The sequence below is a fragment of the Erithacus rubecula genome, assembly GCF_903797595.1.
Source record: "Erithacus rubecula genome assembly, chromosome: 10".
Classification (NCBI taxonomy): domain Eukaryota; kingdom Metazoa; phylum Chordata; class Aves; order Passeriformes; family Muscicapidae; genus Erithacus; species Erithacus rubecula.
Genome location: NC_136662.1, coordinates 29,157,518 through 29,174,268, shown reverse-complemented (window position 1 = coordinate 29,174,268; position 16,751 = coordinate 29,157,518). Strand labels below are relative to the sequence as shown.

At 42.7% G+C, this 16,751-nt stretch overlaps 2 protein-coding genes across 2 annotated transcripts; one reads left to right on the top strand and one right to left on the bottom strand.

Annotated features, from left to right (window-relative positions):
- Positions 1 to 1,209: 1,209 nt before the first annotated feature.
- Positions 1,210 to 7,385, top strand: CACYBP (calcyclin binding protein). The gene is made up of 6 exons (XM_079314194.1): positions 1,210 to 1,380; positions 1,932 to 2,124; positions 2,794 to 2,890; positions 3,897 to 3,996; positions 5,284 to 5,378; positions 7,077 to 7,385. Exons 1-6 carry the CDS (start codon positions 1,360 to 1,362, stop codon positions 7,234 to 7,236), a joined length of 666 nt encoding a protein of 221 aa, XP_079170320.1. The 5' UTR covers positions 1,210 to 1,359; the 3' UTR covers positions 7,237 to 7,385.
- Positions 7,386 to 8,583: 1,198 nt separating this feature from the next.
- MRPS14 (mitochondrial ribosomal protein S14) lies at positions 8,584 to 11,374 on the bottom strand. Its single transcript, XM_079314195.1, has 3 exons — positions 11,270 to 11,374; positions 10,356 to 10,514; positions 8,584 to 9,077 (listed from the first exon to the last, which is right to left on the bottom strand). The coding sequence occupies exons 1-3, from the start codon at positions 11,312 to 11,314 to the stop codon at positions 8,895 to 8,897; spliced, it is 387 nt and encodes a 128-aa protein (XP_079170321.1). The 5' UTR covers positions 11,315 to 11,374; the 3' UTR covers positions 8,584 to 8,894.
- Positions 11,375 to 16,751: the final 5,377 nt, after the last annotated feature.

The window sequence follows — 16,751 nt, the reverse complement described above, 5'->3', positions numbered from 1 at the left end:
TTCCTGCTGAGAGAAAGAATGGCATTGCCTTATTGTTTTCTTTCAGGGAAACTTTAATTCCTTGTGGGGCTACAGAAACTTCTTTTTGTTGGTGCTCACTGCACCAATGAACAGTAGTTCATTCTCTAGTGTTTAATTGGAAAAGAACAGCTGCTCTATTTTTATTTTTTAATACTGGAGGGAAGAGGAAAAAAAATCCATATTTTTTTTCCCCAAAACTTCTTGTGACATATAGATTTTGTCTAATTAGGGGTAAATAAAGATCCTAAAAAAATTATGCCAATACCTGAAAGGGGAGGACAAAGCCAGATCATCTGCTGATGAGAATTGGAAGAGCTTCATCGGCGACAGTGCAGTTCTGCCAGCTGATAATATACCAGTTTGGTTTGTTAGAGGAGACAGCTAGTAAAACCTGAAAACTTAATTATGCTTTCATACCTGCACATACTGCACTGATTTAGTAACAGTGTCAACAGTCATGTTTTTACTTTTGATGAGGAAAACGCTTAAAAGAATTTTGGGAGCATTACACCAGCATGTTTTTTACATGCCTATAGCCAAGGACTCTGTAAATAAAAGCTACATTTTCCTTGTAAATGGTTTGATAACTAAGTCTCTTACTCACAAAGTCACTCCCACAGTACATATTGTGACATTACAGGTCAGGAATAACTTCCCAAGTGTAACTTACCCTCCGAGTTCGTCGTAGAAAGCTTGCGCATTAGTTGTGGGGGTCTCGCCCTGCGGTGGTGTGTATTGAAAGTACTGTGCCATCCGCAAAACTTCTATTGGATTTGGTTGTTTTGTTAGATGAAATCTTAGAATTTGAAAGCTTAAACCTTGCTGGAACTGATCTTGGAGTTTTTTTCCAACCTTAATAACCATGAAAATGAGGAGCAGACATAGAACAGGGCACTTAGTTTATAAGCCCATCTTTCTTTAAAGGCCGGGAACAGAGATTTCTTCCCCTTTGATTACTATTTATCTCCACTACGAGCTTAATACTCTTTGCCTGAAGAAGGAAAACAACATTTTCTTTTGCAAAATTATTCGAGGACCTTGACAGCCAGGAGTTCAGGGGCATGTGCCGTAAAATGAGGGGGAGATTTTTCATCGCCAAAATAAAACCCAGCCCGTGGCCGCCTCACGTCGAGCAACCGGCCGACGCGTCCTCAGAGCTCGGTGGGGCGAGAAGCTCCTAATCCGGCCCGTCCCTCAGAGCCCAGGAGGCGTGAAAGTTCCTGATCCCGCCCGTCCCTCGGAGCCCGGCGGGGGGAGAAGCTCCTGGTCCCGCCCTCGCGGTGGCGGAGCGTCACTTCCTTCGGCCGGAAGGTTCCAGAGGTTCCGCGGGGAGCCGCCATGGCCGTGGCGCGGGAGGAGGTGAGGCGATTCCCGGCGTTGCTCGCTGGGCACTGACGGGGCCTTGTGCGAGCGCCAGCGGTGTGGCCCGGGCTGGGAGGCGGGGAGCTCTCGGTCCCGCGTTCGCTGAGGGCTGTGGAGGTCTCCCCCTGAGACGGTGCGTGTTGAGGGAGCTGTGCTATCCGCTCTGCTTCTCTTGGTTTCTGTTGGTTTTTAATGCATTTAGAGTTAAGCACTAAAGGCTTAGACCTTATCTAGAGGTTTAAGACCTTGGAGGTCTGTTTCAGCCCTCTGCTCTGAAATAGTCATGATTGCGCAGGGGAGTTGCACCCTTCCAGCCCGACCCATTCTGTGAATTAAGATTCTATAGTTGTACATATCGATAGGAGTGGGCAGGGGGTGAGGAAGGGATGATTCCATGCTTAACTGGTTGTAGTGAGAAACGAAACTACTAATCTGATAAAGCTGAAACTCCAACATCTGGAACATGTGAAATTGTCACAAAAAACCGTAAGCCCTGAGCACAAAGAATGTATCTAATGTATACGTGTGATCCTTTGTGTTGGAACCAGTTGCAGAAAGATTTGGAAGAGGTTAAAGAACTGCTCACGAATGCCACTAGGAAGCGGGTGCGTGATGTCCTTGTGGCAGAGAAACAAAAGCTGGAGCTGGAAATCAAGAATCATTCTCCACCAAAGCCAAAAGATGTGGCAGAGGAAGAAAAGTCATCACTGGGAGGGTACACAGTGAAAATAAACAATTACGGTAGGATTATTTTTCAGAACTCCACCATCTCTCTGAAGAGATAGCACGGTGGCATTACTGGGAGTTGGAGTTGTCACTTAACATCATAGTGAAGTTCTGAGTGTTTATTGTGGACTGGAGACTCCACTTTAAAAGCTACTGCATGCTTACCTTACCATCCGAACCCTCGGTGTATGTTGATCATGTTCGTGTGATAGTGTTTGGTGGGTGTATTAAGTATTCCTGCTGTATCAGCTGGTATTTTTCTATTCCTTAGTGTTTAACAGGAATGCAAGAGTAAGTTCTGGCTTCTCTGCTTGCCATGTAGGTGAGAGGAGAGGGAATTGCTCAAGATGCAGGGAGTAGGGGAAGAAGTGGGTCAAGGAAACTGCAGTGGAAGTAAACAGCTGGCTCTGACTCCCCCTGCACAGCCCGGGTTCCTCTCTTTTGACCTGAGCTGATACATGGGTTTTCTCAGAATTTGCAGGGATTAGGGAACAGGGCTACATGGGGGGAACCTGCCTTTGCTCTCAAGTTATTCCTGAATAATTAATGTTTTCCTTTTATTGCTCTGAAAATTGCTTCAGTAAGGCAAAGACTCTAGTCATTCTAGGGGGCTTTGTGGGGGAAGCTGAGTGCATGAAGCTTATGAAGGAAATGTAGAACTTAATCTCTTTTTTTCACTTCCAGGTTGGGATCAGTCAGATAAGTTTGTTAAGATTTACATCTCTTTAAATGGTGTTCAGAAGCTTCCAGCTGAGAATGTGCAGGTGAATTTCACAGAGAGGTAAGTTCATCTTGTAGCACAGCAAGAACACTGAAATGCAGGAGTGTTGGATCAGCTTTTCTTTTTTTCTTCACTCCCTTTTTTCTTTTTTTAAACTTTAGCTGTATTAGGTTTTAGTAACACTTGAGTGTATTATGGTGCATTTTACAAGTGTACCTCGCCACGCTTGATGGGGCACATAGTGTTAGTCCTAGGTATTCGTGGTGGTAGAACTGAGGTGTACATTAAGGAAATTTGATTTTCAAAGTTTGTAGGTAGAAAAGATCCTAAAGATCTTGATTTGCTGCGAAGTGTCCAAGTTTAGGACAAATTTGGGGAAAGACTTCCAAAGGAGTCCCCCCGCCCTACAATTCCTTCCTTCACCGGGCTCAGAAAGAATTTTCTTCAGGGCAAAGTGGAAAAACCTTATTTATTGACAAAAACACAGGAGAAACACTTCCCAGCACAGACCCAGATGACCAAAAAATTTCACCGAGAGAGTAAGACGAACTCGGTTGATCTTCGCTGGGAAGGGCAGCAGAGCTTCTTTGGCAGACTTTCAGAGGTGGTCTCTGAAGTTCAGATCCGTCCCCTCTGGAGCCGTTGCAAATCTTGGGGATGAGGAGAAGAAGCGAGAGAGAGGGAGAGGAGCAGCAGGGGGCAATCAAAAGTGAGCCGGGGGCAAGCAGAAGCAGCGGGGGGCAGCAGCAGCAGCGGCAGGCCAGCAGAAACAGCAGCCTAGATAAAGCAGCCTGGGGGAGGTGGCTGGCAGCTCCATGGTGGGGGCAGGGAGAGGAGCTAGTCACAACATCAACCCAGAACAGAAGTCTGGATTGGTCCTTTTAATTTCTCTGTTAAAATTGAACTGAGCATTTTGAGAACCCTGATAATAAAGTAATTCAAGCCTGTTGGCCTGCTTTCCCAAGAAGTACTCTGCTGTCCTAAGAAATATGCCTGCTAAAGGGTTTTCAGACAACGTAATGATTGGACAATTTGTGTCTTTCCTCCCTCCACTTCTTGGGTCCAGGTCATTTGATCTGCTAGTGAAGAATCTGAATGGGAAGAACTACACCATGACCTTCAACAATCTCCTGAAACCCATCTCTGTGGAAGGCAGCTCTAGAAAGGTCAGTGCACCTTGTCTGATATAGGTAATTTAGGGCACTCCCAAAGTATTGTGTTCATTGCCTGGCTAGTTCAAGAGATTCTGTTCTAATGTTCAGTTCCTCCCTTCTGCTGCTAAGTTTCTGCATTGTGAATATGAATCTTTCTAATCTGTGATTGTCATAACTGCGGAATGAGTCTCTGGAATCGTATTTCAAGAGATCATGTCTGAATATTTAATAGCTCACCAACAGAATTTCAGAAATAATTAAGCAGAAAATACTGCCAAGCATTCATTTGCATCTTTGTGCTTTCAAATACCTCTGAGACATTCTTCACGTTTTTAAGAGATTTGTCATCAGACTGAAATTTTGGGAAGCTTAAATAGGCTTAATTCCCAAAGCCAAGTCTGGAACCTGCTCTGCCTAAGGGTGTGCTGCTCCAGAACTGAACACTGGTGTGGTGGTTTAATGCTACCGGGTTGGTAATTTTCTAAGGGGAAAATTAACTTTATCCCAGCCAAAACCAGAACAGCTAGTAACATTGTACTGCTGCTGACTGACGGTATCCATACTCAACTGCTTGTGGCACCGTTCCAGGCTGAAATGTGGCTCTGAGTTCTATGTTGTACTTAGTGACATCAGATGCGAATAACTACCAGGTCAGTTGGAAATTTACCTCAAGTAAGTACAGAGTGAAATTAAACCACCTGAAATAAATGAGAGTGATGCCTTGGTGATTTTTTTACACAGTGGAAACCAACCAGTGGTCATGTACTTGTTAAGCTGAGCTAAAGCTGCAGTAGACCCTTGTCTGTAGCAGGGAGGAGTTCTCTGTGAAATTTAGGTCAGAGTTGCAAGTCAACAGGCTTTGTAACTTGTAAACATATTGCAAGATTAAGTAATACCCTAAAACTTGTTTCTTGTTCTTGGAGAAATAAATTGGAGGAGCCTCTGTCTGAACCTGGTATGCTTGGAGAAGTCCAATAAATATAGTCACTCCACTGGCAGTCCTGAGTATTTGATCATCCTTTAAATCACTGAACTGTGTTCCTGCAGCTCTTTATGTTCTTCTGTACTGGTACTGTAAGTCAGTAACCACATTTATTAATTGTCCACAGTGAAGTTTGTACCCTAAGGCTGAGTATATGCTATAATTTTTTTATGCCATATAATAATGGATAGCTGAGAGAAATGTTTCAGGAATTTGTGAGTAGGGAAGGAGTTTATGTTACAAGCTAGCCTTATTCATTTTGACTGGCATCCCTTTATGAAGCATTCTAAATTTATGCCTTGCTGTTCACCATACAGATAAAGACAGACATGGTCCTTGTGATGTGTAAGAAGAAGCGGGAGGAAAAATGGGATTGTCTCACTCAAGTGGAAAAAGAAAGCAAAGAGAAAGAGTATGTGTCTTTTCAACCCTCCATCTTGTTCTCCATTTCCTGTTCTCTGTGTTTTAGGACTGTTGAGAGAGACCTGTACCAATTGTGCAGTTACTCTGAGGATTGTTGGTCTGGGGGACAGGCCCTGACCGGTTGGAGGATCGTTCGGTTGGGATTTTTTTGGCATTTGTAGGACTGCAAGTAGAAGAAATGTACTTCGAGTAGTTGCCATTCCTCCACTGTTTTATTGTGAATGATGAAGGCTGCATAATAGGACATATGATAGAGAAGACCTGCAGTGAGATTTGTAAGGGGAATCAACTAATGAAAGATTGATTTGCATTTTGATGACTGCATTTATTGCAAAAATTGCATTAGTGAGGTGACTATTTTTAGATCAATTTTGTATTATATAGAAATACATGGAGTTATCCCCTGTAGCTCTAGTGGTCAAAGTAATTAGTCACCTGTGTGTGATGTGCCTGCACAAAAAGTCCCAGTATGCTTTTGGCAAAGCAGGTCTTTGTTTACTTAGATGATTTTCCAGTGGCTTTCTTGAGCCACTTTGTAACACTTCAAGTGCTTGGGAGCAGCAGGCAGCTTATACATACGTAGGTATGAGGGTGGTAAATGACAGCAGGAAACACTTGGGGACAAGAGACTTTCTAATATATATATGTATATCATACAATGATTTAATGTTGTTTTACACTCATTGCCACCTTGAAGAATGAAAACACTATTGAGAATGTTATCCCTGCCAACAGTTCATTTTGTGTATGCTTTTAGGGTGATTTGTTAAAACTGATCAGGCATAAGTACCTGAATTTAGGGCAAAACAGCCTTCACCACTCAAATGGCATTACAGGAGATTTGAGAGCAAGTCACTTGACAATTAATGCAGTTTTCTGTAGGGACAGGGTCACTTTGTTAAATCTGTGTCTTGTGCAGAGAATTCCCAAAGATTTATTGTTTGTCAAATGACCAGCTCCAAAAATGCTGGTCCCAGAGAGGGTCTGTGCAGCTGATCATTGTCCCTGAGCACGAAGAAATTGCTCCCTCTGCTGATTTGCTATCATCTGCTGTGTTTTTGAGCTAGGAACTACCTAGAGGATTTTGGAAAATGGGATAGAGAGGGCTTTTGCCAGAGAGGACTTTTTTTATAGTCAGGTGATATGGGCCATGTCCTCCAAGGGTGCTGACTGCAGGTGGCACTGTTCATCACCTGAGAAAATTGCTTTGAAATGAAGTGTGTTAAGAAGTCAGTAAATCTCTCAAGATCATCTGAAAAATGGGAAGCAAAAAAAAAAAGCCTTTTTTTGTTGTAAATGTGGCCTCTCCAAAGAGCTTTATGTGTCATTTCTCCATTTTTATTCACTTGTCACATCATACAAGGCAGGTATTGGCATTCTTTGGGTCTGTTGTATTTCACCTCTGCTTCCTACAATTATTTTGGGAGTGCTTTCAGGCTCATGTTTACTGCAAAATGCTTCACATCAAAATACTCTCCCACCCTAGGGGTCACCTGTAGGTATACTACTCAACTTAGACTTGGTTTAAGGGTGTTTCTTAGGATTCTTCCTATTTGGAACTGACTGAGACTGCCGTGATCTAAAAGACTTTGCTAAAGCAGAAGTCCCGTTACCAGGATGTTTCAAACAAATACTAGCATTTAATTTTGTTGGGTATACCTGACCTTCTCATGTATCCATCTTGCAGGAAGGCTGCCTATGACACTGCAGATCCTAGTGAAGGGCTTATGAACATTCTAAAGAAGATGTATGCAGAAGGGGACGATGAGATGAAGCGCACCATCAATAAGGCCTGGGTTGAAAGCAGAGAAAAGCAGTACAAAGGGGACATACCAATGGATATCTGAAAGTACTCTAAGGGCCGCCTTAAAACTGATCTTCCATGTGAGACGCTGTGCTGCAAAGATCATCGTTTACATAACCTTCTTCCAAGCAAAGACAGTCATTTTCCATTTCAGGTTGGACAAAATATTTAAATAAAATAGCTTATAAAGCATTTCCATCAGTCAAGTGGTTCAGCATTTCCTGAGGAATGAAAAGCATAGGGTATATATCCTTACCCTCCTTGAAAGAGCCTCTCAGATGAGTAGGGAGTGCTGTGAGACTGAGTAAAAGTAAAGGAATCTTAAACTAGGGTGGGTCAAGACCTCTGTTGCCAGTGGCAGCTGTATGTGGTTGCTGGGGCTAGTGTCATGCTCAGTTCACAGGGTGTAGCTTTCTGATCAAGAAAGGGAAAGTCCTGAACTATCAAGCTTGTCATAAAGGGTGAACTGCTGAAGAAATCAGTTTGATAGTTAAGCAGAAACAATATGGGGTTAATCCTGTGGTATTCAAATGTGATGATTACTCTCAGAAACTATTACTGTCTAATACTATGAATTTTGGAAAGTGCTTGTGCCAGCTGTAAGCATCTTGGGACGTTTTTGAGATGGCATCAATCAGTATGCAGTCTGCAGTTACCAGCAAGAGAGTAGAGTGAGCTGTGATGCTGGACAGGGAGCTTGCCCTGGCTCCAGCATTCTAAAGTAGGAAACAAGGGATAAGCTCTACTTTCTCCCTCAACTTCGAAAGGGTTTTAAGGTAAGACAGTAAGTATATTAAGATGGCTTATATGCCAAAATATGACTCAGATGGGTGTGATGAGTTGCTGTCAGTTTGCTGCTAGTGGTACTTGGCCTTTTTACTGCTACCTCTCAGCCCTACTAGTGTGGAGTGGGACAGAGAGCCACTGCCTTCCCCTTAACTGCTCTGCTTTGAAGAAGAGTACACAGCAAACATGACCTTAGCAGCAAGGTTAACTGTGTCCCTTTCTGCCTCCTCTTGTCTCCCAAGGACAGATTTGTTGCTACCTGTGAATGAAGGAAGCCATTGTTAGAGTGTGGACTAGGGTTTCCTTGCTACCTTGTTTGTCTGAGCACTGCACTATGAACAGGAGAAATACCAGCACAGTGTAGTTTCTAACAGGTCCTTTAGCCATTTTGTCTGCTTGTTAATATATGTATATATTTAGTTAGCATAGCAAGAGTATCTGAACTTGAGGCTGTGTTTTATTCCCACTCTGTGCTTGCCCTTGTTCACAGTGGATTATCACTTTTTCCTGTTGTGCAGTTTTGTTGATGCTTTCACCCAAATTACCATGAAGAATTTACCATATGGTGACAAACAAAAAAAAAAAAAAAAAGCTTGAATGAGCCTTTTGCTGTATGTCTTTATTTCTAATGTTGCCCATACCCAATCCTCGGTTTATTTCTGGAACCATCACGTAGTGACTTTTTCCTCACAATCAAACAAACCTGCCTCTCACACAGATCAGTTCAGTGAAGTTGTGCTCCTGCTTGTCAGCTGATACCAACTGTAATCCAGTGAGTTTTAATGAATCAGCACAACTTCTTGTCCTTCCCTTATTAGTTTGACATTGATATTGCAGGCAGGACTTGCTTTAATTACCCACACAAATGAGCCTGGTTTCTTTCTTCTGCCTGAATGGACATCCACATGGTGGTTATTACCACATGGCTCTCTGTACACCGGACATCTGAGCATGGTCAGCAAAGTGGCGGAAAACAATTCTGCTGATCCTCCAACGCCGCTTAACCCCTCGAGGGCGGGATGTCAGGACACACCGGTTCCGGATCCTCACAGGACAGCTGTCCCGGGGCAGGGCAGCAATCTCTTTATCAGCCACTTCCTGAAACAGAAGACCAGAGCACAAAAGTTTACCTGTGTTCCCTGGGATTTAGAGGGGCCTTACTGCCAGAACTCAAAATCCAGATGTAGAGTAGGTACCATCACAAGCTTCTCTACCACCTCATGAATAAACTTTGCTATTTAATTGGGAACTTTACCCTCTCTTCCTCAGCCTACCCTTTCTGGGCATTCCAACAGTGAATGTAAACTGACCCACATGAAGATGCCCAAATTAATCTTATTACACAGACAGAGCAATCTCAAGCCACTAGTTATAACCAGTCAAATCAGCTTGTCTCTGTCCTTGTTGCAGGGTGGGCTAGCCCTCTAAGAGACCCAAGATTTAATCTTAGTAGAGATTGAATAGACTCAAGCCAAGAATTATACATTAGTCAGAAACCCACTTAGTTTTCTCCTTGCTGCAGGGTAGGCTAGTCCTTTCAGATGAGCTGAATTTAAATACATGTTGTTTATTAACTGCCTGCCAAGGTAGCATATTTTGATCTCATTAAAAGGGATCTCACTTTTGGAAGGTGTTACTGGGGGGCTTTTTTCTGTATTGCTTTTACCTCATAAGGGCATTCAGCACCAGTCAGAATTGCCCAAAAGTAAAGTCAATATATAAAAGCAAATTCATACACTTTCTCTCCCAAGATATGTAAATATCATGGCCAGATCAAATACAGGTATAATCTGATACTTGCAAATGTTTTTGGTGCTTAGTAAGGCAGGCTGAGAGCAGGGCAGTGAATTTTTAAGAACAGTTTTAACAACCAAATCTGATGTAGGTTTCACATGGTTGTAGCTCAGGCTAGAAAGTAAAATTAAATATTTCTAATTTCACAGATTGGTGGTTGGGGCTAGATCAGACTTTCAGATTTTTAAATTTAAAAATAAATCTAGAGTTTATTATTCTCTATTACTGCAAGTAAAATAAATAGGTTTGTCAGCATATGGTAAGAGCAGTGTGGGGGATGGAAATGTGACTTCACTGTATTTAGTGTTACATATGCTTCTTAGACAAGAAGCGCTGGTTTCAGAAAGCCCCACAACCCAATGTACACAACCTCCAGTCAGGTGAATATGCTGTTGTAAACACCCCCAAAAGGCTGAAATCACTGTAGAACACTAGATGATTGTGTGCTTGAGAGCTGAGGAAACACATTTGTGACCTGGGACAGCTGTTTGGATCTATAAAGTGACTGCTATTGCCTTGAGCACACCACAGCAGCAAGAGCTTCATGTGGGTTCACAGCTGGGCACAGCCAGCTGCCGGTACCTGCAGCTCCTTAGGAAGGATGGAGTTCTTCCGGATGGCATTGATCCGCAGCCTCTCATCTGCATGCTCATATGCTATCTTCCTTCTCTTGACATCCCGCAGCATCCTCCAGTCCACATAGTAGCTCCGCACCTGCCTTGGGCAGGACGAGGGAAGAACCTGATTAAAAAAGAAAATTTCTGATACCTGCCTGTTGCACATAGTTTGCCCTAATCATGCATGACTTGCTATTTCCATAAAGCATGGAATATCTAGAGTTAGAAGGGACCCACAAATACCGAGTTCAATGCATGGCCCCCATAATCCCGAAATGTGCCTGAGACAGTCTTTGAGCTCTGGCAGCCTTGCATGACCATTCCCTGGGGACCCTGTTCCAGTGACCGATTACCCGCATGGGGAAAACCTTTTGCTAATATCCAGCCTAACCCCGCCCCCGACACAGCTCCAGCCGATCCCTCGGGTCCCGTGTCTCCAGTATCGTTTAACTCCTGCATCACACGTTACTCTTCTTACACCTCATCCCTGTCTACATCTTCCTCACGAGGGGCAGCACCGAAATTTTCGCTGATGAGTAACAGTGATGCCTTGAGAGTTTTAGCTTTTATATTTTTTATATTTTATATATTTTATATATTTTCCAAATCCTGTACTGCATTAGTATATAACTCTGAACTTCATATAAAGTGTTAGCAAGTTCTCTTCACAGATACAAAGAGCCTCAAGCTACTCCGAACACTACATAACACCGGACCCCCGATGTTCCCGCGTCGCGGGGCAGGGTTCGCGCCCGCAGCGGTCGAACACTACCCGCATCTGCCCTGCCCGCTCCCCGGCGCCTCGGCCGGGAGGACCGGGTCCCGGAGAGACGCGGGGAAGCAGTATGGTAGGAATGGAGGGAATGGAGTCAGTCTGACCTGCTGAACCGCCCTCAGAGCCCAGCACAGCGCGGTAGCCGCCATCTTGTCGCTGTGCGGCGCGTGCGCCCCGTCACAGCGGGTACCACCCTCAGGCCGCTCCCACCTCCCTCCTGCTGCATTCCCAATGTGCCCGGATTTTCTATCTGCCGCTGCAAGTGTGGTAAGCGCCCCAGCAGCATATGAGGGCTGGGCTGTGTGTATATCTCAGAAATGCTGCTAGGGCTCGCTGGCACCACCCGCCATCGGAGGCAGCTGAATCTGCCACAGAAACATTGGAAGCTGGCCTTGGGTGCAGCAAAGGTATCCCAGGTTACAGAGGAACGGCTGTAAAAATGACATGGAAAGTTGTCCGAGCAGAAAAATGGATGCTGAAGCATCGCCTCTCCGTTGTGGGCTCCCTGTCTGGAACAGTACGTCCTCACCGCTTGTCCTGCTGCGGGACCGGTATGTGCCAGCAGGTCTGCTCAAGGCCGGGCTAGTTCTGTTCCTTAGAACTAGCCTGGCCTCTGGTGTGCAGGGTGTTTGCTGCCTGTGAATTTTGTATCGTAGAATATTCTGAATTGGAAGAGGCCGTAAGGATCATTGAGTTCAACTCCTGGCCCTGCACAGGACAACTCCAAGAATTCCAGCACGTGCCTGAGAGTGTTGTCCAAACTCTGGCAGACCTGGTGCTGTGACCACTTCCCTAGGGAGCATATCCCACTGCCCCACCAGCCTCTGGGAGAAGAAACTTCTGCTAATATCCAAACCTTTGGGTAAGTTACTTTGCAGACAACACTGGATAATCATGACCCCAAACACAGAAAAAAAAAAAGGGGAAATTGTTCTTCCATTGTTCTTGTTCTGTGAGGGAAACTGTCCTGTTCCACTGACTGGGACTTCGCTTAAGCAGCATTTAAAATACATTTATTTCCTTGTGAAAAACACGGTTCACCGTTTTTAGAGAATTAAAAAATTTAATAAAAAGACAATAGGAGCAAAGGGTTAAAACGGCCGGGTGCTTGGCATGTTGCCAAGAGCACATCGCTGCTTTGGGAACACCCCTTGCAATACGTTTTACAAGCCATCCCTTTGTTACGTATTCAGAGACCTTCATGCATAGTCAATTTTTCTGGGAACTGTTTAGCATGGCCACTCCTTGGGTCCGCCTTTTTAGAGCATGCGTGTTTCTTGGCTTGTGGGTTTATTCTTCTCCTTATCCCTTTTAATTTGGGTTGTGGTCCCAGCCAGTGAGTGTTGATAATTGTCTTGTCAGCTGCAGGGTCCCCATCACATGTTCACGGGCTGTTATCTTTGACTAAGCGGGTAGTTTAAGCATAGTATCTCTAAAAAACTTATGTCTAACTTTTACTATTAACCAAGACTATATCCATATAGAAATGCTATTTTAACATTATACATATAGCACTTATCCCAATACTTGCACAGAGCCAACAGCATGTTATGCATATATAACATCCTGATTCAGGGAGAACATGCATCATGGTTTTGATGTTGAGTTCACAGTTTTCTGTTTGTATCAGCTCATTAGCAACATTTAAAAAGTCATTCAAGAAGCTGGTTCTCTCAGTTTGTCAAGCTGCTTTTTCTGTGTATGCTATTTGTTGTTTTATTTAGATGTTTGGTATATTATACTGGTACAGAAGTATACAATAATCTGGAAGAAGTAGCTAAGTTGGCTAGCTAATCAACTTTTATTATCCGTGCTACAGTCAGCAGCATTCTCAGGTGCTTACTGTGGTATCTTTCTGCTGTTTGCAAGGGGAGAATTTCAAGCTTTGTTCTCTGATGTAATTTCCTATAACTTGCTATTTTCCAAATGGTAAAATTAATTGGTAGAATATGAGCAGAGCAGATAAAATAGATGTGATCAAAGGGGATTTGGATGCTACAGTATGCGTTCTTTTCTACCATACTTTTGTGTTCATTAGATGGTCCAGATGTGGGAGGAATGGGTGAGAATGCAAAGGAGAACTATTTCTTCAGCCAGGGCTGACTCCCTCACTTGCTCAACAGCATCACCTGTGTGATTGGCACTTCCCCAGCTGAGACTGGCAAGGATTAATTATGCCTTTTGATATTCCTCAGGCTGCTACCATCTTCAGCTCCTTCAGCACAGCTTCTGGTTGCAGTAAGTCAAAGCAACTGTTCAGACTCTGAGGCTTTGTCAGCTAAGAACTGGGCTCATTAATGCACCTGGTTAAATAACTGTGTGGGTAGTTCTTGAGGGTTTTTTTAAAGTATTGTGCTGAATAAATGTAGTGTTTGACTGCTGTTGAGTTTTAAATATTTCTTAAAATGTTTATTTTCTGATGAGTTCCACCTGAATTTCTCATCATTAATATTACAAATGTACTTGTTGATACAGTACTCTTAGTAACAATCCTGTGGTCCTTGCAGACAGATGTGCAGAGCTGGAGAAGCATTCTGGCTTTTGACTAGTAGCAGAGCATAAAACAAATGGGAAATGATTCTTCCTTCTGATAGGCAAGAGGAATGCTGAGCAGGCAAATGATTCCCAAACCCAGCATGCTCCTTAGGTGGTTTGTAAAAGGGAAACACCCTGAGGCCTCAGGATGAAGGTGAATTGGTTCCTTTCATTTGGTCCATGGCTTCTTAAATTCACTGTGGGGTCTGCTGCTGGTTTGCAGCTGGAGTGGGAAGAGCAGAGGATTTGGTCACTTTTTGGTTTGCTCACCATTACCTTTGCAAGAGGTGCCTGTATCAGAAGGGCTCTGGACCAAACAGTTGAAAGTACTTGACAAGAAAGAGAAAAGTATTTTTAATTCCTTTGAGATTCCTGTTGTTTGTTTTGAGGGGAAAAACTCAGTTTGTCTCTGACTCTTTAGAACAGATGCCCTCCAAGGATTTTGAAGTCTTACACAAATAATAATGTATCATGTATACATGATTATATACATAATAATCATGTATATATAATATATATATGTATATATATTATATGTGTATATATATATAAAATATGTATATAATGTATACATGATTATATACATAGTCATGTATCATGGGCATCTATTATTATTACAACTTGTACAGAAGTATTTAGTGGGTTTTTTAAAGCCCATTTTGGAGGGCTTAAGCTTTCCCAGGTTGTCTCCTCCAACCATATCAAACTATGTATCTGCTAATATAAATGGGAGTTTTGCCTTTGGATCTAATGGAGCTAGGGTTTAACCTGGAAGGGTTTCTTTATAGAATGCTTGTTCCTAATAATTTGCATTTTAGCCTCTGATTTCTGTGTGACAGTAGATGTTTTAAAAGCCCTTCCTTTTGTTGTGAGATTGTGCTGGAATTTGACCACATACATCTTATAATTGTAACAGGCACTCTTTAGCAATGGCTCAATTTCTCCTCCAAAGGCTCTTCCTGTGCCTTCTTGTGCACCTTTTCACAGACTCTGGGCTGAAAGCCAATAGAAGTTAGAGCAAAGGGTAGTGGCCCCGAGTGACAAAGAACAAAGGTTAGATCAAATATTAGGAAGAAATTATTCCCTGTAAGGGTGGTGAGGCCCTGGTACACATGGTACACTGGACACATGATGTCCAGTGAAGCTGTGGATGCCCCATCCCTGAAGTGTTCAAGGCCAGATTGGATGGGGCTTGGAGGAATCTGGTCTAGTGGAAGGTGTCCCTGCTAGGCCAGGGAGCTGGAACTAGCTGGTCTTTAAGGTCTCTTTCAGTCTAAACCATTCTAGGATTCTGTGAGTCTAAGTGTTTAGCACCTAAAATGGAATTTATTACTGTTTTCATTAGGAAAGTACCTTATTGATTAACTTATTTATAATAAAGATGTCAGTCATTGGATAAGTAATATTAATCCAATACAGGAGTTAAAAAATGTTTGAACTGTGCAGGCAATGGAACAAAGATTTGCTTCAGGAAAGACTGACTTAAACAGAAGGCTACTGACTAAAGAGAATGGAGCTAGATAATTTTTAAAAAAAATCCATATTTATGCTAATGATAAAATATGCAAGTGCTGCTGAACTTTTCTGCACATGAGTATGTAGGATTTTGAAAGCGATCTCTCATCCACATACGAATAGTTAATACACCTTGCTTATCAGACCTTGCAGAATTAGTGTGAAAGAAAAGTAAATACAAGGATGAATCCAGAAGCACAGTATCTCTTTGGCTGATTATAATTCTGGGGTGTTATTAATTTTTTTTAATCATCCCAAACTTTTATAGTGGAAAGTAGGTTCATTCAGTCTGGTTACAAAAAGAACCTACAAAAGAAACAATCCTGCTAAACTTATTATTGCATTTTTTGTTGGTAGTCATTGGTTTCACTAATTGTAAGCATTAATTTCATGAAGATTTCATAATATTGAAAACAGAATGCTGGCTGGTTTATTGAAGCAGCTGCATGGAATGGCTTCAGTGTCTGATCCCAGAGAAATGGAAATGTGATGCACAGTTTTCAAACACAGTTGAGGTTTGGACCAGTTTTACAACAGAAAATAAAGGCAAGTAATCCAGTTGGTTAAATGAAATTATACTTATGCAAAGTCTTTAAAACTAGTAACTTGTCTCACCCAAGTACATCACTGAAAAAATATATAAAACTGAAAGAAAATGGACTAGACAGCTTAGTGTCTGAGTAGCAGTATTATAATTTTGTGCATATTTTGAGCCCCCCACTTTATTTTTGCCTGATTGCCAACTAAAGATAATAGCCCCCAGTGACCAAGTTCTGTTCTTTGGTGCACTAACTTGTATGGTCCTTTATTGCTAAAAGCATTGCAAGATGTAAGGAGCATGACTACATTCCAACTTACTGAGGGATGAGCTGGTTTATCACCTTCTGTGCTGCTACATCTGCTGCTGTGTCTAAACACACTGCTTTGCCATGTGCTCTGCAGGTACCTTTCCTTCTCTCCACAGGCTGCTGCTGCATGCTTCCCTGCTCCCACATTGTCATGTCCATGCTTTAAACAGAGTTCATTGGTCAATATCCATTTGAGGGCAGAGCCTATGATAAGCATCGATCTCTGGTAATGCTTGTGTCTCCTCAAACTAAAAGTATTGGTCAGACAGGTCTCTTGCTGCTCTTGTAGAAAGTTATTGAAGTGTTGGCTGTTTGGAGATCAGCAGCACTTCTGTGAACTTGCAAGGAGCTTTCTGACATACCTTTTAGTGTTTGTCATTCGTCTTGTGTTTCTCAAGAAACTGCCCTTGCTTTAGGATGCTTGAACTGCCAGTTTGCTACTAGGTAATTGGGAATCTGCCTGTTCTCCTGTCTCTAGTACTGTGATGCACTTGGCAGTTCCATTCCAGCTTTTAGCTTGCAGAAGGCTGCATTTAAAAAATCACCTTTTGTATTCCCCCTTGGTACTCAAAAAACTTAGATCTCAAACTTGCCCTATGGCTTCTTTCACCATGTCTCATTTTATTGTGGCTATTTTGCTTTAACGTGTGTTGCTTCTAGTATTGTATTGTATAACTCTGTGGCTTGG